The sequence below is a fragment of the Bombyx mandarina genome, chromosome A1 (assembly GCF_030267445.1).
Source record: "Bombyx mandarina strain Sakado chromosome A1, ASM3026744v2".
Lineage (NCBI taxonomy): Eukaryota > Metazoa > Arthropoda > Insecta > Lepidoptera > Bombycidae > Bombyx > Bombyx mandarina.
The window spans coordinates 8,662,183-8,686,637 of record NC_143234.1 but is presented as its reverse complement, the minus strand read 5'-3'; the positions used below and the strand labels follow the sequence as shown (position 1 = coordinate 8,686,637).

General features: G+C 42.1%; 1 protein-coding gene across 2 annotated transcripts in view; it reads right to left on the bottom strand.

Annotated features, from left to right (window-relative positions):
* Positions 1-10,903: 10,903 nt before the first annotated feature.
* ABCD (ATP binding cassette subfamily D) overlaps positions 10,904-24,455 on the bottom strand; it is a 73,617-nt gene continuing 60,065 nt past the window's right edge. For both annotated transcript variants that reach the window (XM_028188541.2, XM_028188540.2), the window contains exons 6-15: positions 24,032-24,171; positions 23,061-23,233; positions 22,552-22,723; positions 21,506-21,612; positions 19,637-19,793; positions 18,715-18,868; positions 16,449-16,595; positions 15,260-15,484; positions 13,526-13,651; positions 10,904-13,190 (exon numbers count right to left, since the gene is read on the bottom strand). In XM_028188541.2, coding sequence (XP_028044342.2) covers positions 13,049-13,190; positions 13,526-13,651; positions 15,260-15,484; positions 16,449-16,595; positions 18,715-18,868; positions 19,637-19,793; positions 21,506-21,612; positions 22,552-22,723; positions 23,061-23,233; positions 24,032-24,171 — 1,543 coding nt within the window. In that variant the 3' untranslated portion in view covers positions 10,904-13,048. The remainder of the gene's footprint in view (positions 13,191-13,525; positions 13,652-15,259; positions 15,485-16,448; positions 16,596-18,714; positions 18,869-19,636; positions 19,794-21,505; positions 21,613-22,551; positions 22,724-23,060; positions 23,234-24,031; positions 24,172-24,455) is intronic.

The window sequence follows — 24,455 nt, the reverse complement described above, 5'->3', positions numbered from 1 at the left end:
AATTAAGTAGACCACGTGCCGGCCGTGTGATCTCCGAGTTACAACATAGATTAGTAAAGTGCAGATTGTACAATTTAATAAAGCTATCATCGCATGAGATTTTTTTATTATTATTGAATGTGTACTGGTGGCCCGGAGGCCTTTCCAGTTTCACCAGGACAGGGGGGCGAGCAAAGGCTCAGCCAGGAGGGGTGGGATTTGCTAATAACTGCCCGAGCGCCTCCAAAGGAGACCTAACAACTCAAGAGCAATTGTTTCGCGAATGAATCTGCCACCGGATCGGAATCGCGACCCACTGAGATGATCCGGCGAGAAACTCAGCGGCCTGATGCATGGGTTAGGTTGCACGTCGAACTCTTTGTCGAATTCGACGAGTACGGTTACCGGGGTCCCTAAGCCTTCTCCTAGTGTTAGAGCTGAAGGCGTCTAATGCAAAGGTTATTGGATCTGATGGATCCGTAAGAACGTGTCTAGGGCGTCGACGGTGACTGGCTCCTGCGTGATCAGGATTCAGGGAGTAGTAAGAGGCGGCAACGATAAGGCGATTATCATGACGCATAGCCTTGTCAAAGTACCGTTCCGACGCTGACTTCTTGTATTTCTGGATCGATTCGAGGCCCAGGTCGTCGTGGAGGTCAACGTTCCTCACGAACCACGGAGCTCTCCCATTACCACTTCCGAGGCTAAGGAGGCGATCGATAGCCTACAACCACGGAAAGCTCCCGGCTCCGACGGCATCCGCAACCGCGCACTAAAACTGTTACCAGCCCAACTAATAACGATGTTGGCCACCATCTTAAATGCTGCTATGACGAACTGCATCTTTCCCGCGGCGTGGAAAGAAGCTGACGTTATCGGCATACACAAGCCGGGCAAACCGAAGAATGAAACCGCGAGTTACCGCCCCATCAGTCTCCTCCCGGCGATAGGCAAACTATACGAACGGCTCCTTCGTAAACGCCTCTTGGACTTCGTATCCGCGAACAAAATTCTCATAGACGAGCAGTTTGGATTCTGCGCCAGACACTCGTGCATCCATCAAATGCACCGCCTCACGGAGCACATCTTACTCAGGCTGAATAGGCGGAAACCCATCCCGACAGGAGCCCTCTTCTTCGATATAGCGAAGGCGTTCGACAAAGTCTGGCACAACGGTCACCCTCGACAGTAGGATGACAGTCCCTTAGAAATAAGGTGACACTCTACAAAACTTGCATACGCCCCGTCATGACCTATGCAAGTGTAGTGTTCGCTCACGCGGCCCGCACTCACTTAAAATCCTTCCAAATTATTCAATCCCGTTTTTGCAGGATAGCCGTCGGAGCCCCGTGGTTCGTCAGGAACGTCGACCTCCATGACGACCTGGACTTAGAGTCCATCAGTAAGTATCTCCAGTCGGCGTCGATGCGCCACTTCGATAAAGCGGCACGACACGAGAACCCTCTCATCGTGGCCGCCGGTAACTACATCCCCGATCCTGCGGACAGAATGGAAAGCAGTCGACGTCGCCCAAAACACGTCATCTCGGATCCTCCCGATCCACTAACGGTGCTTCTAGGTACTTCAAGCACCGGTCACCGTTCTCGTCGAACCCGTCGCTTGCGACGAAGGGCTCGACGAGTAAATTAACTCCCAGACACAGCCCACTGAGTTTCTCGCCGGATCTTCTCAGTGGGTCGCGTTTCCGATCCGGTGGTAGATTCTGCGAAGCACGGCTCTTGCTAGGGTTCGTGTTAGCATCGTCGTCAGGTTTGAGCCCCGTGAGCTCACCTACAAACGTTAGGGTTACGCTGAAATAGTCTCTCAAGGCTCTCAGCTTAGGTAGGAAAAAAAAAAAAACGGAGCTCCGACGGCTAACCTGCAAAAGCGGGATTGTAGGGATTGGAGGGTGTCTATGTGTGTGCGGGCCGCGTAAGCGAACACCACACTCGCGTAAGTCATGACGGGCCTTATGCAAGTTTTGTAAAGTGTCACCTTGTTCCGAAGGGACATTTTACTCCGTTTACAGATCATGGGATAGGTGCGAATATTTGTTTTCAATTCCCTTGACAGACAACGTCGATGCAGACGCTGGACGCCAAAGAAAGAAAATTTTGTGTCACAAGAATAGGGGGCTTGGTGGTGGCTATACGCACACACTATCCCATAGACACAGCTCACTGAGTTTCTCGCCGGATCTACTGAGTGGTTCGCGATTCTGATCCGGTGGTAGATTCTGCGAAGCATTGCTCTTGCTAGGGCTAGCCTTAGCAAATTCTTTCAACCTGAACTCACCTACATGTCCGGGCTTAGCTGAAATAGCCCTCTAGGGTACCAGCGAATAGAAAAAAAAACACATTAGTACGCAATATGGCATAATATTCAGAGAGCGCTGCTCATTTTCCATTTCTCTTATTGGCATTTTACCGTGCGTACCTTCCAGAGATGATCCAAAAATTTCAAGGCCTTTTTTTTGAGTGTACTTGAAACAAATCTTTTGAAGTTCAGTGCTTGTTTAATAACCCCTTTTTTGGCATGAGCCACTGAAATGTTGTGAGGTCTCTACTAGAACTACTAGATAGGAAGTCCCATTTCTAACTATACGGGCACAAAGAATATTGAAGGACTACAAAATTGCGTCTTATATGCTATGAACATAAATCTCAAGAGAGATAAGCATCGAATAATGCGAAATCCATGTACTTTGACGCAACCCAAGATTCGCAGGACACAGGAAAATTCATTCGTCTAACGAAATCTTTGAAAGTAATTTTCAGCAACTTTCTAAACGCCTGATTATTAATAATAACAATATAATAACTGGGAACAAATCACGCACGGTTATCCGGCCCCAATTCAGGATTCCCTGTGTTCTGGGTACCAGAGACTCTAGCGGCCTCCCCCCGGTGAAGGTCAAGGGGCGACCTGAGGGGTAGAGGCCGCGCGGCGCGCTACCAGCACTAGCGCGCTGCCAAGGAGATACGAAAGAGCGACCGGTTGGCGGTGTATCGCGTCCCGACCCGGCAGGCTGGTTAGAGTAGACCCGACAGAGTAGACCAGAATTCCAAGACAACTGCTATAAGGCAGAGGGCCGAGGAAGTCGTGGCAGGCCCAAACTCCGATGGTTTGATGGCGTAAAGCACTACTTCAAAGTTATCGGTGTCAAGAACTGGAAAGAGAAAGCCCAGAGGAGAGCCGTCTGGAGAGACATACTGGACCAGGCTAAGACCCACCCTGGGTAGTAAGACCTAAGATGACATGAGACAAAGACCAAACAAACTTGTTTATTACACAATTTATGATTTTCTGTGTTATGGTTACCAGAGGCTGGCAAACATACTTGTATACGTTTAAATATATACTCTAAGGAAAGAAGACCTAGGAAGTGGGCGTCGCCTGCTGACGTAATACAGCAGCGACTTCAGACTGGTCGGAGTTGAAGGGGGGAGTTGAGGGGACCACTAACATATTGCCTCGTTCACGGCCTCTTTCTGATCTCGGCACCAGGGATAGACGGACGTTGTACATTCGCGTGTCAACTTAGTTACTCACATTCTATCATTAGTATTTAAAATCAATATAATTGTTGAAAATTGTATTTTGTATCGTTCTAATTATATTTTTTTTAATATTTTAAGACGTGATTTCTAATTATACATATACTGATAATAAACACCCAGATAAAGAGTAAACAAAACTTTATCATAGCACGAATGTTTGTCCGACGTAGGAATCGAACCCGCGACCCTCGGCGCAATAGTCAGTGCCGCTAACTACCGCACCACCGAGTTAGTTGATTGTTCCGTCTATTGTTCCGTTATCGAAACTAAAATTAACGTTTCACGAGAACGAAAACGGAATTTCGATTTCATTGATACCAAAAAAAAAAAAACGTGTCGCGGTAATTAATTTTAATATAATTGTGTGGCGTTATCTCCTTTATATTTTTTTGTGTGGATTATTCCACTGCGTTACAAGATTTTTAATTTTTTTTAGGGATCGGGATAGTTTTTTTTATTAAAACTGAAATATTTTCCTCGTTACTTTTTTTGTGTTCTTTTTTGTTTTTTCCTATACTAATAGCCTTGAGAGGCTATTTCAGCTTTACCCTAACATGTAGATGAGCTCACGGGGCTCAAACCGGAAGTGTTGCTAACACTGGCCTTAGCAAAAGCAGTGCTTCGCAGAATCTACCACCGCATCTGAACTCGACCCACTGAGAAGATCCGGCGAGAAACTCAGTGGGCTGCGTTAATTCGCTCGTCGACCCCTTCGTCGCAAACAACGGATTCGACGAGGACGGTAACCGGTGGTTGTGGTACCTAAAAGCACCGTTAATGGATCGGGAGGATCCGTAATGACGTGTCTTTTTATGAAATTTGTTTTGCGAGCCCCGACCCGGTATCTGTGAAACTAATTTAGGCGAGGGAGGTTGATAGCGAAAACATGAATACCTGAATACCTTGGCTGCGGCAAGTAAAATCTTCATCTCATGCGCGACGGGCCGTAATGCACTCCCGCAGACGAGCATACGGCCCACCTGATGGTAAGCGATTCCCATCGCTCATGGACGTCAGGGGCAAAGGTAAGCCGCTGCCTGCCATTGAGCACTCTCCGCAAGCCTCGTATGAAGAAGGACATGTCATAGCGCTCGGGAAACACCGTGGAGGGGAGTGGGGAATATGGCAGGTCTTTCTCGACCTGCACTAGGGTAAGATTAAAATGCTATAACTTTGCGAAAACATTATTCTAATATATAAATCTACAGTGGTTTTTACGGATATTCCGTTATAACTACTGAACCATGCATCCGATTGACTTGAAACTTGGTATCCATGTAGAAAATACATGTAGTTAATGGATAATCTAATATTTATATGAGTGTTGGACTCCCTACAGCAGTTGCGGGGGCGTTAATGATGGGAATCTTTGTGGGGGTGAGAAATAATAATATTAATTTTAAATGCCCAGAAAAGCGAACGGATACAGCTAGTATTGTATATAATTAATTAGTTATTGGGGTCGAACTCTTACAAATAAATGAAATAATCGGTTATTTTTCTTCCTGGTCCAAACCATCAGAGAGTAGCGCCGTGGGCCAATATGGACCTGTTCCGCAATGAAAGTGTTAAGTACTTTTCGCCATCCAGTCGGCTTAATAGTCTAAAAAGTGCAAAAGCGGTTATTCTTGACGTGGCTCGAATGGTTAGGAGTTTTCTCATTACTGCGGAGCCCAAACCACTGATGGCTTCTTACCTAAATTTCGAATTCAATTTTAAATACTGTTACTGTCGTCACTGGTGGTAGGACCTCTTGTGAGTCCGCGCGGGTACGTACTACCGCCCCGCCTATTTCTGCCGTGAAGCAGTAATGCGTTTCGGTCTGAAGGGTAGGGCAGCCGTTGTAACTATACTGAGATCTGAGAACTTATATCTCAAGGTGGGTGGCGGATTTTCGTTGTAGATGTCTATGGGCTCCAGTAACCACTTAACACCAGGTGGGCTGTGAGCTCGTCCATCCATCTAAGCAATAAAAAATAAATATAATTTTGTCACAATAACAAAGCATCGATTCTCTTGTAGTTAAGCCTGATTTTTTTTATTGTACACTCAATAAGAAAATAGTTTCGAATTAATTCAAATTTATTTCGACGGATTTAGTAATAACAACAATAAATATTAAAATTATTATTCCCCGTAATATGGCTACAAAAAAAAAAAAACGGATCACTCGACGGAAGATGTATCAAATTACCGGGATCAAAGTTCACACGAAACACTTTACATTCTTGACGATGCTATATTATCTTAACTACTTTAATTTATTGTAGAACTGTTTTGAAACGAAACTGTTTGTTTTGTTTTTTTCTTTTAGCCTTTAAAATAATAACTACGGGTCCTACGTAGACTAATGCAACCGACAAAATTACGAAAATCGATTTTTTGCGTGAACAGCTCCAAAAATACTGGTGGTAGGACCTCTTGTGAGTCCGCACAGGTAGGTACCACCGCCCCGCCTATTTCTGCCGTGAAGCAGTAATGCGTTTCGGTTTGAAGGGTGGGGCAGCCGTTGTAACTATACTGAGACCTTAGAACTATATCTCAAGGTGTGTGGCGCATTTACGTTGTAGATGTCTATGGGCTCCAGTAACCACTTAACACCAGGTGGGCTGTGAGCTCGTCCACACATCTAAGCAATACAAAAAAATAAAAATAAAATCCCGTCGATAAGCTCTGATGAAGCATTTGTGGTTCGCGCTGCGAGTTTACGAGTGTGACAGCCCACTGAGTTTCTCGCCGGATCTTGTCAGTAGGTCGCGTTTCCGATCCGGTGGTAGATTCTGCGAAACACTGCTCTTGCGAGGGTTCGTGTTAGCAACGTCCTCAGGTTAGAGCCCCGTGAGCTCACCTACTCGCTCGGCTACGCTGGCATAGCCATCTAAGGTTATCAGCTTAGGTAGGAAAAGAAAACCAAATGTATCAGTCACCCTTAAACGTAACGTCCTTTTTATATCAACCCACACGAGTACACTGCTTTGATCTCGATGTTTGGATCCTGTCCGGGCTTGGCTGGAATAGGCTCTTATGCTACCAGCGAATAGGTAGGGAACAAAACAAAAAAGAACCCTCAAATTTAGAGCAAAAGAAACGGAGGCCTCTTTCAACCAACACTAAGGTGATTGTTTTCGCCGAACCCGTCGCTTGCGACGAAGGGCTCGGCGAGTAAATTAACCCACAGACACAGCCCACTGAGTTTCTCGCCGGATCTTCTCAGTGAGTCGCGTTTCCGATCCGGTGGTAGGTTCTGCAAAACATTGCTCTTGCTAAGGTTAGTGTTAGCAAAGTCATCAGGTTTGAGCCCTGTGGGCTCACCTACTTATTAGGATTACGCTGAAATGGCCTCTCGAGGCCATAAGCTTAGGCAGTAGTAAAAAAAAATACCTAAGCCGCTACAGCTTGACTCTGCCCCTGACATTGCCGACGACATTGAACGTCGTCAACCACTCGCCATCAGGAGGGCCGGTTCTCTTCTGCCTACGAGGACAATAAAGAAAAAAAGAGCAGTCTTTTTCTCTCAAGACTTCCAAGTTCGGAAGCAGTTTTTTTGAAGTTTTTATTTGGTTCTAGCTTCTCGGCACTGAGCTTCAGAGCTCTCAAAAGCTCAATGATTTCCTCCTAACCAAAAAACTACTTAAGTTAATGACAAAAGCAATAGGGTTTTTATTTACTGCTTAGATGTGTGACAATAGACATCACAACGTCGATGCCAACACCCACCTTGTCAGTTCTTGGTCTCACGGCTGCCCCATCCTTCAAACCGGAACGACTGAAGAATCAATCCGCTGTAAAGCTGTCAGTAAATCAATTTCAATTACTTTTGAAAGAAAATTGCTAAACTATACATACATATCACACTTTTAGAATTGAAGTGGCTTAACCCAAAATTCATTTTTTTTTGGTATGCGCCAAAAACGTTATTGACGAATTGTATTTTTTCAGTTTTTCGATTTTAAAAACTTTAAGCTTTAAAGCGCATACCTTAAACTTTAAAGTATGCGCTTAATTTATAAGAGACGGAAAGTGTACTTTATTTTTTTCTAGACTAAAATGTAATAATTTAATTTTTAATTTAAAAGTCGTTCAAAGTAGGTGTATCTAAAACTCATTTTCTAAAATTTTTACTTAAGCCACTTCAATTCCAAAGGTGCGATATATATTATAATGTATATTTTTTTTGGTTTTCGCGATATCATTATATTATTGTATACATTATTTATAGCTATTTACTCTGTACTGTACTACCTTTGGTTGACAGGTAAATAATGTCTTAGGCATGTAAATTTTACATGAAGTGTAATAAATAAATAAAATAAATAAATAAATATTAAAGACAAAAACAGATAGAAAAACATCGTCCGATAGAAAGTGATATAGAAAGGTGGTCACAACCCTCAGCATTGAGGAATACGACGCAAAGAGGAGGAGATATTAAACCTTCTTTTACGGCTTAAAGTCACGTCTATTGTTATTACTATATTATTTCTTTTGTATACGGAGCAATTTCTTTTTTTTTTTTGTTTTTTTTAGGAAGGAAGGATTACTGGTGGCCCCTGTGCCTTTCCAATTTCACCGGGACAGATAGGAGTAAACAGATTCCGTGGGCAAGCCCGACTAAGGTGTTATTTGTCAATATTGAGACTTTTTGGCGGGAACGCGAGGAGTGAAGTTGTGTGATTTGTTTTATTTTGTCTATTTAGTATTTCTTCGGGTTTAAATGTGTAATAATGGTAGTTTATTAACTGTTTAATATCTGTGAAAGTGACAAATGTGGGAAAATGAAACAAAGTCCCTGGACGTAACTTCTCGGGATCCTCCAAAAAGTCCACTGAAAAAATCTTAGTAAATGACCACAATTTTACTAAGATTAATTTCATCCCATTTCATTTCATTTCATTTCATTTCATCCCAGTTGATTAATGTTGATTAATTAATTACCTTCATTTCATTTCACTCCATAATATCATTTTTCATAAAAATATGAATATAAATTAAAATAAGACATGACTTAAAGGTCTCAGTTACCAGGTCATGAAATCCTTTAAAAATTTTTTTTTCAATATTTGTATATTATAACTAGCTACCGTCAACTTTTCTATAAAGATCATTTATTGTCATTTGCGAATACATTTCTGAATAATTCGAGTGAATGAATTATATTTATCAAATGAAAATTGTTTTCGACGCTCCAACGCGATTTATTAGACAAACAACAATAATAATTATCTCAATCCAAGGGTTCGTTGTTACGAGCAAGGTCAAATAAATGAACATATGGACAAGGAAAAAAAATCGAAGATAACGTGGTTTAAACGCTGTACTGATTCATCTTTGACTTTGTCGACTGGTATTGACTGACTGGATGGTCCAGTAGGCAATGCCCTTGACTATTGCGCCGAGGGTCGCGAGTTCGATTCCCATATCGGACAAACATTCGTGTGATGAACAGATGCGTTTGGCCTTTTTCTGGGTGTTTATTATCTATATATGTATATATTTAAACATATATAAGTATATTTGTCAATCTCTGGTAATCAGTCAGTCTCAATCTCTCCATAACACAGGGAATCCTAAATTGGGACCGAATGACCGTGCGTGATTTGTTTTGTTCCCAGTTATTATTATGTTTATTAACCACGTGCGGTGACTTTACCCTGCACTTGAGAAAGATAAATATAATTTTGTGTAGTTTGTTTGTTCAGAAAACCCCAAGAAGGTACGAAGACAGAAGTTATTAATGATAAGTGGTTTTTTATGGTTCGATATATATATATTTTTTGCTTTGATGGATGGACGAGCTTACAGCTCACCGGTTGTTAAGTGGTTACTGGAGCCCATAGACATCTACGACGTAAATGCGCCACGCACCTAGAGATATAAGTTCTAAGGTCTCAGTATAGTTACAACGGCTACCTCACCCTTCGAACCGAAACGCATTACTGCTTCACGGCGGAAATAGGCGGGGTGGTGGTACCTACCCGTGTGGACTCCCAAGAGGTCCTACCACCAGTAATTACGCAAATTATAATTTTGCATACATCTTCAATGTAAATGCCACCACCCACGTTTAGATATGAATATAATTATTATAAAGTCTCAGAATAGTTACAACGGCTGCCCCGCCCTTCAAACCGAAACGCACCACTGCTTCACGGCAGAAACAGGCGGGGTGGTGGTGCCTACCCGTGCGGACTCACAAGAGGTCCTACCACCAGTAGAAATCGTCAAGAGACTATGTTAAATTTTTCCATGTTTGTGCACTTTCCTAGATGCTAAACGGTTAATAAACAGTTATCACACAATCAAACCTGAAAAAACACTAAACTAATGAATACTGTAGACAACTTAGTGTAGACGCGTCCAGAACTCGTCTCATTTAGATTGCGGTGGTAGATTCAGCGAAGCACTGCTCTTGCTAGGGCAGACGTTAGCAAATCTTTTTAGGCTGAGCCTCGTAAACTAGCCCACCAATTATGGTAAAGGCAGTTTAAGCTCTCAAGCATTATTATTTTTATTGTCGTTATAGGCAGACGAGCATATGGCCCACCTAATGGTAAGCGGTTACGGCCAGAAGGCCTTACAGTTTCACCAGGATAAGTGGGCGAGCAAAGGCTCAGCCAGAAGAGGTGGGATTAGCTAATATCTGCCCGAGCACATCCGAGGGAGACCTAACAACTCAAGAGCAGCTGCTTCGCTAATGAATCTACTACCGGATCGGAATTGTGACCCGCCGAGAAGATACAACCAGAAACTAAGCGGGCTGATGCATGAGTTAGATTGAACGTCGATCTCTTTGTCGAGTTCGACGAGTACCGATACCGAGGCCCCTAAGCCTGCTCCTAGTGTTAGAACTGAAGCCGTTAATGCAAAGGTTATCGGATCTGACAACTCAAGGGCAGCTGCTTCGCGAATGAATCTACTACCGGATCGGAATCGTGACCCGCCGAGAAGATCCAACGAGAAACTAAGCGGGCTGCTGCATGAGTTAGGTTGCACGCCAGCTCTTTGACGGATTCGACGAGTACGGTTACCCGAGTCAAGCAATGCCAGAAGCAGAGCCAAGCCGCTGCCTACCGCTTGTCAAACTTCCTCGTGGATCGGAACAAAATTAACAAGAGATGTGACGCCTTCCATTATAAAAAAAGTACACCTAAGGAACTGTGTGCTTAGTGCGAGCTTTTTAACGTTCTCGATAGCGTAAAAGTTAGCTCATATTTGTATGGAATGGGATCGTTTGCGTACGTTTGCCGCTAGGGGCGCTGTTCTAACTGCATACAAAATTGGGTTAACTTTTACGCTATGGAGAACGTTAAAAAATTCGCATTAAGCACACTGGTAAAATTTTAATGAAACACTGGAAATATTAAAAAAAAACCCATTTATTTCATTTATCGTTCCCGATTGGACAGCCATAAAAAAATTGTATCCTATTACATATATTTACACTATACACAATAGTAAAAATAGAAAATATAGTTTATTTATTTTTTCTCCACGAAAAAAATATAATTTAATATGTAATTTATTTTATGAAAAAAAAAACACATACAAAATCAACAGCCACTTTGATAATCTCATTCAGAAACTAATTCTAAAATATATATACTCAGGCAGGAATTAAAAATATTTTTTTTCGGTATCATACATGTCATAGTCATACTCACATAAACCCTTTGCCTTTGATTAAGAAAAAATATTTAAGTAGAACAAGATCACAATAAAAGTTACGTACAACTGGAGGTGAATGACCTCGCGCGGCGCTAGGCCACTAATACCTACTACCGCGCTTTTAATAATATTGAAGTATGACATTCAATACCATACTTCAAGTTTAATTACTTAGAACGTCTTATTTTATTTAGTTATTGAGAATCGTTTAAATGTATTTTTTTTTTCATTCATTTTATAAAGTTATTTTGAATAAATTCGACATAATGTATCTACATCCCTATGCTATAATAAACTTACATCGAATTGAATGCTCAAGTTTAAAAAAAAAAAAAAAAGTAACAACTTCAAATTTTAACCGGACCAGTGTTTAGTGCGAGTTTTTTAACGTTTTAACGTTCTCGATAGCGTAAAAGTTAACTCGAATTTGTATGTTGGAACAGCGCCCCTAGCGGCAGACGTAGGCAAACGTTCCAAGCACACTGCTGAGTTTTTTGCTACACACTGTGTAATAACAATATCTGGAATTCCTTGATTTATTTCTTGATTTATTCTTTCTATACACTTTGTAATTTCACGCTTAAATTATTATCATGGGACAGGAGCTGACTTTCTTAACATTAATTGAAAACCAAAAATAAAGATATGCGGATTTACGCCATTTGTTTTATATAGGGTGTTGTAATCTCGTATCAGGTTAGGAACTGCTGATTTATAACACTTTTACTAGTGGAAGGGCATTTTATGAGCCTACACGGGTAGGTACCGTCACCCTGCCTATTTCTAAGAAGCAGTAAGGTTGAAGGGTACGGGACAGCCGTTGTACTGTAAATATTATCTGTTTTTGCAATACCATGGCTGCTTCAGTACAGTATGTTTTTTATATAATATATTCGTTAGTTTAATAGCTTTTACGAATGTCATATTTAATCTCTAAATTATCACTTAATCAGAATCACTAAAAACAACACATAATCAAGTTATTGTTCATTAAATACATATTATTATTATTTTCATAAGCATAAATTTAAGTTTTTTTATATATTTACATCTATACTTACATTTATTACATATTTTATTACAAATCTCTAAACATTTATTAAATTACTGTGATACGCAAAATTTGGGACGTTTTAGGCTTCCATATACTCATCCGGTATGCGTACATTCAAAATTATACTTCAAACATACCGGTGTAATGTTTAAAATTGTATAACTTCGCTAATAATAGAACAAACATGACGACCATATCTCGTATTTGTACGTGGAGTACAAAATGTGTATAAGTAAAATAGTTCCGCAAAGGAAAATACATCTAAACTTATAGAAATAAGGTTTAAAATCAACTAAAGTTTTTAAGTATTTAATTCATTATGCCTCCTGTGTGCTTAACTCCTTCGCGTTCCTTAATCACTCTGGTCTCGTGACGTATAGCCAAGAGTCTTATCTATAGCATTCTGGAATGTTCTTAACCGGATATTAAAAAAAGAGTGCTGCTATTGAACAGTTCTACTGTGTGCTGTTTTTGACACTGTCAATCAAGTCAAAACTTAGTACAACAACTGTCAAGTCCGTTCGAAGTTCCTGAAGATTCAGAAAGAAACGATTTTACGGCGTTTCAACAGCTTCATCTCAAAAAATTTTAATGTACCCTCCTCTCCTCTATTTCGTATAATTTTAATTTCAATTAGATCTCAATAATCGATAATTTTAAATTGCGTTGATTCACGTCCACGCGTCCGAGAAACGTCAGTCGCCATTTTGAATAATAAAACCGCGCCATTTTGAAAAATAAAACCGCGCCATTTTGTCGTCGTTCCTGTCAGATACGTGTCGAGACTTGGCTAGTGTTCGGCGGGGGGCTCCGCTGGCGTGCTGGTCGCGGCGCTGTTGATGGCGGGGCTGGAGACCGCGCTCTCCTTGTCCAGTTTGCGGAACGACCAGTTACCGGCGCCGTCGAACTCCAAAACGTGCGTGTGGTACTTCCTGAGGAGAAAACGAAAGAAAACCTCATGTATACACAGCGGCCTGTATACAGCGTGTTCGTTTTTGTCGTCTTTTTTTTATTGCTTAGCTCGGTGGTTAAGCGGTTATTGGAGCCCATAGACATCTACAATGCGCCACCCACCTTGAGATATGAGTTCTAAGGTCTCAATATAGTTACAACGGCTGCCCTTCCCTTCAAACTGAAACGCATTACTGCTTCACGGCAGAAATAGGCAGGGTGGTACTTACTCGCACGGACTCACAAGGCGTCCTACCACCAGTGTATGGAGGAAGCACGAATACAGAGCTTTTACTGTGTCATATATCATACGTACCACACGCTCGGTCGGTGCGTGATTGAGAGTAGCGTGATGCCCTCCTTGACAGCCTCCTCATACATGACGACCTCCGTCTCCATGGAAACGGCACTCGTGCACTCGTCCAGCAGAGCGTACACCGGCCTGCAAAGTATTGCTCCCTATAAGTCCTCATTCAAGGGAGTAAACAGTAAGAGGGTAAGAGAAAGAAGTAAGAGGGGAGTGAACGAAGAAATGGTATATGATAGAGGAGTATGGAAGGAGAAAACATGTTGCGCCGCACCCAGGTGACTGGGAGAAGGGCAGAAGAATGTGATAAGTCCACAAGGCAATAGATGTCACAGCGTGAATGCCGACACCCACTTTGAGACTTGAAGCCTGTTCTCTCAACTGTACGGAAGCCGGGCAAATAATTTATTTATTTCTTTCTATAGCACTATGTTATCCTCCCGTCATCGTTTAAGTCGATCGTAAGCATGAGATAGGTCAGTGTTTCATTAAAAAAATTAGATCGTGTCTGCGGGATTGGAACACTGGTACAGTCGCATCGCCCGATACGAGTATACCAGGCGTCTTATCCTTTTAGCCATAACGACTCTTAACGAATGCCGCTATTTACTTGAGGCTTGAGGCGTGAGGTTGAACCGACATTTCAAAGATAACACAACTACTTTCGAATTACATTTGGACCGTCATTCTGGCCAGCAGTATCACCCGGCCAGTGTGGGATCTTTGCTTTGTCGACTACCCTCATTTAGGCAATTTATACTTGCTTATTTTTAGCTCCTTTTGTTTTTTCTACCTATTCTACTTACTTCGAGGGGTTATACTAGATTCACAGAACGAGTAAGTGAGCTCACGGGGCTCAAACTTGACGACGTTGCTAACACTGGCCCTAGCAAGAGCAGTGCTTCGCAGAATCTACCGCCGGATCGGAAACGCGACCCACTGAGAAGATCCGGCAAGAAACTCAGTGGGCTGTGTCTGTGGGTTAATTTACTCGTCGCGCCCTTCGTCGCAAGCGGCGGGTTCGACGAGAAGAAATGTCTGTTAACCATATCGCACGCAAGGAAAAAGTAATTTCCGTTTCTTTTTTAAATCAAACACACACTTTAAACTTTAAGGTGTGCGTGCGGTTTGAGACTTAAAGTATTAAAAACGAAACTAAAAAATTATTATATAATTCTTCGATTGCGATTCGAATAGGACGGTGATCGCGTTACGGACAGTATGGCGGGTGCATGATTGTTTTTTTTTCCTACAATTTTTTTTATTTTTATTGCTTTTTTAGGCAGACGAGCATGTGGCCCTGAATGGTACGTGGTAACGTGGTACGTGGAACCTGATGGTAAGTGGTCACCGTCGCCCATGGACGTCAGCAACGCCAGGGGCAGAGTCAAGCCGCTGCTTACCATTAAGTACTCTCCACAAGCCTCGTTTGAAGAAGCTTCCTAAGCTGAAGGTTTTTTTTTTATTGCTTAGATAGGTGGACGAGCTCATAGCCCACCTGGTGTTAAGTGGTTACTGGAGCCTATATACACCTACGACGTAAATGCGCCACCCAACTTGAGATATCAGTTCTAAGGTCTCAGTATAGCTACAGCGGCTATCCCGCCCTTCAGACCGAAACACATTACTGCTTCACGGCAGAAATAGGCTCCTGCCTATCCACTCGCGCGGACTCACAAGAAGTCCTACCATCAGTAAGATGGTCTTGAGAGATCGTATTAGCGTCGCCGGGTAGTGGCGCACCTGTGGTAGAACATCCTGGCCATGGCGAGGCGCTGCTTCTCGCCGCCGGAGAGCGTGGCGCGCCAGTCGCGCACGGCCCGCAGCCCGCCCAGCCGCGCCGCCGCCGCGTGCAGCCGCACCGCGCGCAGGATGCGCCGCGCGCGCTCCTCCGCCGCCGCGTCGTCCGGCGCCGCGCGCGACGGGTACGTCACCTGGTCCAGCAGCGAGCCCGCCGACATGTACGGTCTGCAACGCGAGCCGAACATTTATTGACATCAATTTCAATAGAATAGATTGGAAACTAATTACACGCGGTTTATCAATCAATTCAATATATATGTATACACATAAACACACACATGCACAAATGGTGTGTGTACCATTTGTACATAAACTGAAGTCGATTTCTGACTTATGCGATCCACACACGACCCTAAACTCAGTTGCGATATCGGGACACTGGTGTGGGGGACCCTAAATCGTACCCTAAGTCACCTCGTGTATAATTTATTATGGTATCTTACCCTCGCTGACATCTTAATCCTTACACCAACTTGCCCTTAAAATAATATTTATAAATGATTTCGTAAAAAAAAAGCTACTTTTTTTACAACAAAATTAGAGTTACTTTAGTATGTATTGGAACGAAGTTCCTTATCGCGCGTTGTGAAAGGGGGCTAGACGGAAAAAAATCTTACGAAAAGTTGTCACGACACTTTTTAGATCCGTCATTCTGACCAATCAACGTGTAGGCGCTTATCGCGTGACATTGCTCGTATCCGATTGGTCCGCGTATAGAGTACAGTTTCTCGAGATAGCGTTTCAACAACAGTAATTTAGTTCATAGTATTGTTTTTTTCTTCTTCGTAATGCCGTAATTTATTATTATAACTTAAAAAAAATATTACAATTCCTTCACTTGTTAATCGAAAGGAACTTCGTTCCATCCGGGTGTCCCTTGACACCTCTGAAGTTTTTTTTTTTGTAATACAATAAGGATTTTGGATAATTAAGTATTCGGTAAGTGTCTAATAAACACATGCACAACAGATAAATGAAAGCGGGACATTTTTGTTCTCGTTGGAGACAGCGGGACGGATAGCTTGAGAACGGGACAATCAGGCCCAAAGCGGGACGTGTGGTCACGTTACTGCACAGATGTGGATGTTGCTAGTTAATATGAATCAATGCGAATTATTAATAGGAGTACCTTTGCGGTATGTAGAACATGATGGGGCGCGAGGCGCAGGCGTCGCTGGTGTTGGTCTCGTCGGCGCAGTGGCCGCACGCGCAGGGCCGCGGCACCGACAGCTCGCCGCCGAACACCGGCCACAGTCCGGAGATTATTCGGAATAAGCTGTACGTACGACAACGATTATTATTAACACTTTTTACTGGTGGTAGAAACTCTTGTGAGTCCGCGCGGGTGGGTACCACCACCCTGCCTATTTCTGCCGTGAAGCAGTAATGCGTTTCGATTTGAAGGGCAGGGCAGCCGTTCTAACTATACTTGAGACCTGAGAACTTATATCTCAAGGTGGGTGGCGCATTTACGATGTAGATGTCTATGGGCTCCAGTAACCACTTAACACTAGGTGGGCTGTGAGCTCGTCCATCCGTCTAAGCAATAAAAAAAATAAAAAATAAAACGCTAATCATACCAACACTCACTGATATCTATTTCTACCATAGCGGGTAAATAACGGTATCGACAACTATTACTCAAAAAAACAAAACAAAATGTAGTATAGTAATTGTAGATTAATTGGTAAGAAAAAGACATGAAGTCAAATGTGCAAAAGCAATAAGATGATACGTGCATTTTCAATGAAAACATTCAAAATGGGTCATTTGACCGGTTAAGGTATGTTTAGTGTTAATACGCTTTTATTAGCTTCAGACGTATGTATGTTAGTATGTAACGGAATCTTTGAACATGATTTTGACTACCTTCAAAACGTCGGACTAACTAGAAATTTGGTATACGCATTAAGGACCGATGACAGTTCAATATTTAAAAAAATTTAAAAAATTTAAATTCGACTAAAAAATGAATAATAGTTTCAAATCAAATCAAATCAAATTTTTTCATATTCAACATAAATGAAAGTACATACTTGTTGAACGTCAAAAGAACTACCGCCAATTCACAAGAACTAGCCTCCGTCCTGAGAAGAATTGGCAAGAAACTCAGCGGGCATGTCTTTTTTTTTTTAAATATTAGATTATTTTTTTAATATTAGATTTTTTTAAATATTCAAAAAAATAACAAAATACGCTTTTATAAAAAATCCAACATAAAAAATAGAAAATAAATTTTAATAAATTTGAATTAAAAATAGTGTAAGAAAAAATTATTTTATTGTAAAAAAAAGCGTGGGGTGCTTTTCAGGATATTATCGAAATAACCCTTCTACTCATATCTGTTCATACCATATTTATAACTACTGATACCATGCACCATACGTGTTTTTTTTTTCAAAAAAATCATTTTTTTTTACTCCATATTTAATTCAAATTTATTAAAATTTATTTTCTAATTTTTAGTTGGATTTTTTTATAAAAGCGTATTTTGTTAATTTTTTTTAACTTTTTTTTTTAAATAAATAAATTTCACACCTTTTTTTTAAACATATCGAGGTGTGAAAGGGTATTCAGTTTAAGCGACATTAGTTTAATACACGAAATTTATCTTTGTAATGAAAGGTCCGTTTTATTTGATATCGGCATCAACAATTCGATGTTTTTAATTGAACTTTAATTAAGTTTACTCCGTTCAAATAGCTAAAGAAGTTATTTTACATAATATCTTTTTCAAATTGTAAACGTTAAATGGTTCTCGTGTAAAGTTGCAAAAATGTCGTTTAAACCAAATAGCCAATAGCAATGATTGAAGGATGACTGGTGGCCCGGAGGCCTTTCCAGTTTCACCAGGACAGGTGAGCGAGCAAAGGCTCAGCCAGGAGGGGAACTCGATATGTTGAAAATAAACGCAAGATACCGATGTACGACTCGCATAAAGTACCCACTAATACAATATGCGTAGTACTTCGGTTAAATAATTGTGGGTAGTCCTAAATTTATTCGCAAAGACCGATGCTGACTTTTTGGTGGGAACGCGAGGAGTGAAGTTGTGTGTATGTTAAATGTAATAATGGTGGTTTATGAGCTGTTCAACATCTGTAAAAGTGCACGAATGTGGGAAAATGAAACAAAGCCGCTGGACGTAACTTCTCGGGATCCTCCAAAAAGTCCGCTGAAAAAATCTCAGTCAATGGCCACCATTTTACTGAGATTACATTTAATTAATTTCATCCCAGTTGATTAATGTCTCAAATTAATCATCTTCACTTCATTTCATTTCATAAAAATAAGAATATAAATTAAGATAAGACATTACTTAAATGTCTTAGTTACCAGGTCATAAAATTCTTTTAAAAAAAAAAAAAAAGTCCGATGCTGGAGTGGATTCTCACCTGGACTTCCCACATCCGTTAGGTCCAACGATGAGGAGGTGCGTCCCCGGCGCGATGTCCAGGGTCACGCCGGCGGCCACCACGTCGCAGGCCGGGGTCACTATCGGCACGTTGCGAAGCTTTATCGACAAGTCGTCCGTGTACATTACTTTGCCTGAGGAACGAAACAAATCAATTTTAGATCTAAAGGTGACTTGATCTTATATCATACTATAAAAAAACACTAGTGGTCCCCTGGTATTCAAAATTCGACAATAATTAATTGAAATTATAAGTTTGTACTATTATACTTCTATAATCACAGATTTCGTCAATACTACACTTTAGACAAATATTAATAAAGATAAACAATATTTAATCTATTCTTAATTTGATCACAGACTTTGAACAATAAACAAAATATTATAAATGGTACAATTATTCGTACGTGTAGGTACCAACACCCTTTTTTTTCGGGTCTTGGACCGAACCTCCTACGATGTCCCCGCCCTAGGGGGGTATTACCACCCTGCCTACTTTTGCTTTTTTCCTATATAAGCTCCTGGTCTTGAGAGACCATTTCAATATAGCCTTAACGAGTAGGTGAGCTCACATGCTTCAAACCTGACGACGTTGCTAACACTAACCCTAGCAAGAGCAGTGCTTCGCAGAATCTACCATCGGATCGGAAACGCGACCCACTGAGAAGATCCGGCAAGAAACTCAGTGGGCTGTGCCTATAAGGCTAATATACTCGCCGAGCCCTTCGTTGCAAGCGACGGGTCCGACAACAATGACCGGTTACTTCTGCGATGAAGCAGCAATGCGTTCCGGTTCGAATGGTGGGGCTACGGTTAGGATTGCGAGTTACAGCTCGTGTGTCAAGAGGCAACGGGGGCGCGGGAGGTTGGGGCGGGGGGTTGGGCGCGGGGGCGGCAGTGACCTTGCGGCACGGGCTGGTTGTCCCGGAAGGTGACCTGGAAGGCTTGGTGCGGCGGCGCCACGTGCACGGCGCGCACGCAGCGGCCGCGCGCCACCTCGCCGAACACCAGCAACATGTCGGACACGCGCGTGGCGTACCCCGCCAACGTCACCACCTCCTGCAAACCGACCAACACTTGAGTATCCGTTAGTGATGAAACGGATATCCGGTAACTATACGGTATCCGGCCATGTTTTCACTATCCCGCCGGGTACCGGATAGTAAATCAGTATCCGGCCGGATAACGGATAGTAAAATTTAAGAAAATCTCATGGTTATACAAAAGGCAAATAATACCACAATAGACTATGGACAACTTCCATTTTTATAATCGCACGTCAAAAGTGATTGTTTTATCAATTAGTTTGTTTAATACTCAAAATTAACCAGTGGCAAATTGTAATGAATGAATACCAAATCGTCGTCGCGATCTCCGCTCACAAGCGACAACACCCGAACGCGCACGAATATTTCCGAAAGGGCCGAATATCCGGCGCTCCGGCCTCGCAGTTTGCCGAATATTCGGTATCCGGTATCCGGCCAAACCACTATCCGTTTCATCTCTAGTATCCATTATGTCATATCCACTGGACGTCTTGTGAGTCCGCACGGGTAGGTACCACCACCCTACCTCTATTTCTGCCGTGAAGCAGTAATGCGTCGTCGTGGCCTAAAGGATCAGACGTCCGGTGCATTCGTGTTGAGCGATGCACCAGTGTTCGAATCCCGCAGGCGGGTACCAATTTTTCTAATGAAATACGTATTCAACAAATGCTCATGATAGACTTCCAAGGTGAAGGAATAGCATCGTGCAATAACAATCAAACCCGCAAAATTATAATTCGCGTAATTACTGGTGGTAGGACCTCTTGTGAGACAGTAGGTACCACCACCCTGCCTCTATTTCTGCCGTGATGCAGTAATGCGTTTCGGTTTGAAAGACGGAGCGGCCGTTTTTTTTTTTTTTTTTTCCTACCTAAGCTGAGAGCCTTGAGAGGCTATTTCAGCGTAACCCTAACTTTTGTAGGTGAGCTCACGGGGCTCAAACCTGACGACGATGCTAACACGAACCCTAGCAAGAGCCGTGCTTCGCAGAATCTACCACCGGATCGGAAACGCGACCCACTGAGAAGATCCGGCGAGAAACTCAGTGGGCTGTGTCTGAGAGTTAATTTACTCGTCGAGCCCTTCGTCGCAAGCGACTGGTTCGACGAGAACGGTGACCGGTGCTTGAAGTACCTAAAAGCACCGTTAGTGGATCGGGAGGATCCGAGATGACGTGTTTAGGGCGACGTCGACTGCTTTCCATTCTGTCCGCAGGATCGGGAATGTAGTTACCGGCGGCCACGATGAGAGGGTTCTCGTGTCGTGCCGCTTTATCGAAGTGGAAGAGCGGCCGTTGTAACTATACTGAGACCTTAGAACACATATCTCAAGGTGGGTGGCGGCATTTACGTTGTAATTGTCTATGGACTCCGGTAACCAGTTAACACGAGTTGGGTCGTGAGCTCGTCCACCCATCTAAGCAATAAAAAGTGGAGACAGAGAGTATGATGGTAAACAAAGTTGCCAAGAATAATACCAATGCAATTTATTAGGTATGCTGGCAAAACAAGGGTGTAGCGCAGACTCACCTGTGATTAGCATTTCGATCCTAGTCTCCAAGTTAGCGACCCTATAGTAAGTCTGGTTTTTGAAGTACAACTCATAAGCGTAATTGACCAGTCTGGTTCGAGTTTGTTTTACTGTTAAGTTTGTTTTACTGCCTCGGCGGTGTATCATCAATTGCTTGGCCGTGGGGGATGGTGACAATGAAAAATTAGCTCGTACCTTATAACTGGACATGAGCCTCTCGATGGCGTCCGCAGCCGAATTCAGCAGGTTCCTGGACGTGGTCATGTATTCTGTTCTCGCGCTGATACTGTTGCTTTCACCTCCTGGAAACGCAAACAATTAAACATTTTTTATTAAAATAAATACAACGATCAACTTGTTAACAAAACGCTAGTAAATACGGCCATTGCCAGCTGACTGACAAAACCGGCGCATGCGCAATGTAGGCTGAGGTGATGGTTTGCTTATTAGATATAAAATAATTAATAATTGGGAATTTAATTGTTTTTATGGTCGAACAATCACCAATAATCGTCGAACAAACGATAATTGATCGAAATTAATTAATCTGAGCGATAAAAATAAAGCTATCTAGTAAGGGGGGCCAACTTAAGGGTGATCATTTGTTTAATTAATTATAAATAAATAAAAGACGAACAAACAATTTTTACATTCGAATATTAACGAACAAACGACGAACAAATAATTAAAAATAAAAAAATCCGAAAATCAAAAAAGGGGGTCCAAATTCAGTGAGCCCAAATGCTCCTGTAACAATCACTTGACTGCGTTTAATATCTATTTATGTATAAATTTAAACTTGTGCCAGTGTTTTGTCTAGTTACCGTGGCACAGGGAATCCTAATTTAAATCCAAGTGACTGAGTTTGATTTGCCTCTGTTTATTTGAAGAGGGAGCTTAAGTCAGTCCTGTTGACGGTTTGAGATTGATCGTCATAAGATATTATGTGACGTCATCAATGTTAGAAAAAATCGATAACGATTAAACGATTTTTTTAAATTGATTCTTCACTCTCCGATTCGGATATATCTGAATGTGAGAGTTAATGATACTGGCACGAGACCTTTAAAGTATTCTGTTTGATGCGATGCACACGCTGCTATTCGACGACAGATGGCGTTGCTCTTACCGGCGTAACAATGCCAATAAAAATTAATAAATGCGGCTTATTCGTAATTAATTAATCAGTCAGATTCGATGATTAAGTTAACTCGGGAGCAACAACCCTAATACAAACGTACCTTCCTTAGTCCCCGTGAGTATGGGCAGCGCCAGCATGACCATTCCGGTGCCGGACCACAGATACTTCATGCAGAATTGCTCCAGCATCACGTACCACAGTTTCTTGTTGAACACCGAAGTCATCTGCGCGACCAGCTGTTTGTACGCGGACTGCAGCTGTCCTAGTTCCACCTGGCGGATAAATTGTGCTTGTTTTCACTGGCGGTAGGACCTCTTGTGAGTTCGCATGGATAGGTACCACCGCCCTGCCTATTTCTGCCGTGAAGCAGTAATGCGTTTCGGTTTGAAGGGCGGGACAGCCGTTGTAACTGTACTTGAGACCTTAGAACTTATATTTCAAGGTGGGTGGCGGTATTTACGTTGTAGATGTCTATGGGCTCTAGTAACCACTTAACATCAGGTGGGCTGTGAGCTCGTCCACCCATCTAAGCAATAAATAAAAAATAAATTGTTAGTCCAAGGAGCACAGAATCATGGATGACGATCAGCCTGTGAAAGGAAAACCTACCTTATGCCCTCCGTAGAAGGCGACTTCTTCAGCGTGCGCAATGAGGCTGGCGTGGACATGGCGCAGGTTAGCGCGCATCCTCGCCTCCTCCCCGGCCAAAGCGCCAAATCTCGGACTGAGCATACGAAGGACTTGTCCGGTCGCGCATATCACCACCGTTGCTATGCCGGGACCTTGAAGTGAAAATTTATTCAAATAACAAATAATCAATATTGAGCAATAACTTCTGAATCGCCATGCCCTTTCTTGAGTCACGATAACATATAAAAGTGTAGAATAGAGTTTTTAATCATATTAATTATGATTATATGTTTACAAAACACCCAAACAAAGTTCTAGGTCTCAGTATAATTACAACGGCTGCCCCGCCCTTCAAACCGAAACGCATTACTGCTTTACGGCAGAAACAGGCGGGGTGGTGGTACCTACCCGTGCGGACTCACAAGAGGTCCTACCACCAGTAAAAATTAGTAGTAATATGTTGTACGCTTTATGATCCATCGGTGGACTTAGCGTATTATAACTATACTGAGTGTCGCGGCGCCTGACTCGTTTAGCACAGCAAGCTAGCCAAAACGTCATACCAAAACATTTACTACTACCGGCACCGCGCACTGACAGCATTCAACAACGTTCTTAATATACCTCACAATAATCATTATGGCTCAAGATCCTTCCTTTTCGAGAAAGGTCACATTCTTCATACATTCATCGCAGAACAATCACGACTAAACCATTGTAAATTGTAATTAAAGCAAGTAGCAAGCATTCAATTGGTTTTATTATAGAAACAATAAAGCCACAGTGTCTCGCGTAGACACTGAGACCTTAGAACTCATATCTCAAGATGGGTGGCGGCATTTACGTTGTAGATGTCTGTGGGCTCCAGTAACCACTTAACACCAGGTGGGCTGTGAGCGTTGACCCATCTAAGCAAAAAAAAAACTGCTTACTTATTTATAGGTACCCACCAATGAATATGTTTCCTTTCATCTTGTTGGAGTACGAAGCTAGAGTGAGGACAATCAGCAGCAAGTCGAAGCAAGGTTTTGTGAGCGAACTGTAGAGATGCGCCACGGACTGCGTGAACACGGAAACATCTTCCGTCAACCTGGATGAGGAGCATACAAATAAACTTGACAGTTTCAAAAACCGAATAACCCTAAATGGACCGTGAGTTGATAGCAGATGGTAACGAAATCAAATAAAATAAAATAAAATAAAAATATTCAACATAAATGAAAGTACATACTTATTGAACGTCAAAAGAACTACCGCCAATTCACAAGAACTAGCTTCCGTCCTGAGAAGAATTGGCAAGAAACTCAGCGGGCATGTCTTTTTTTTAAATATTAGATAATTTTTTTTAATATTAGTTTTTTTTTTTTTAAAAAG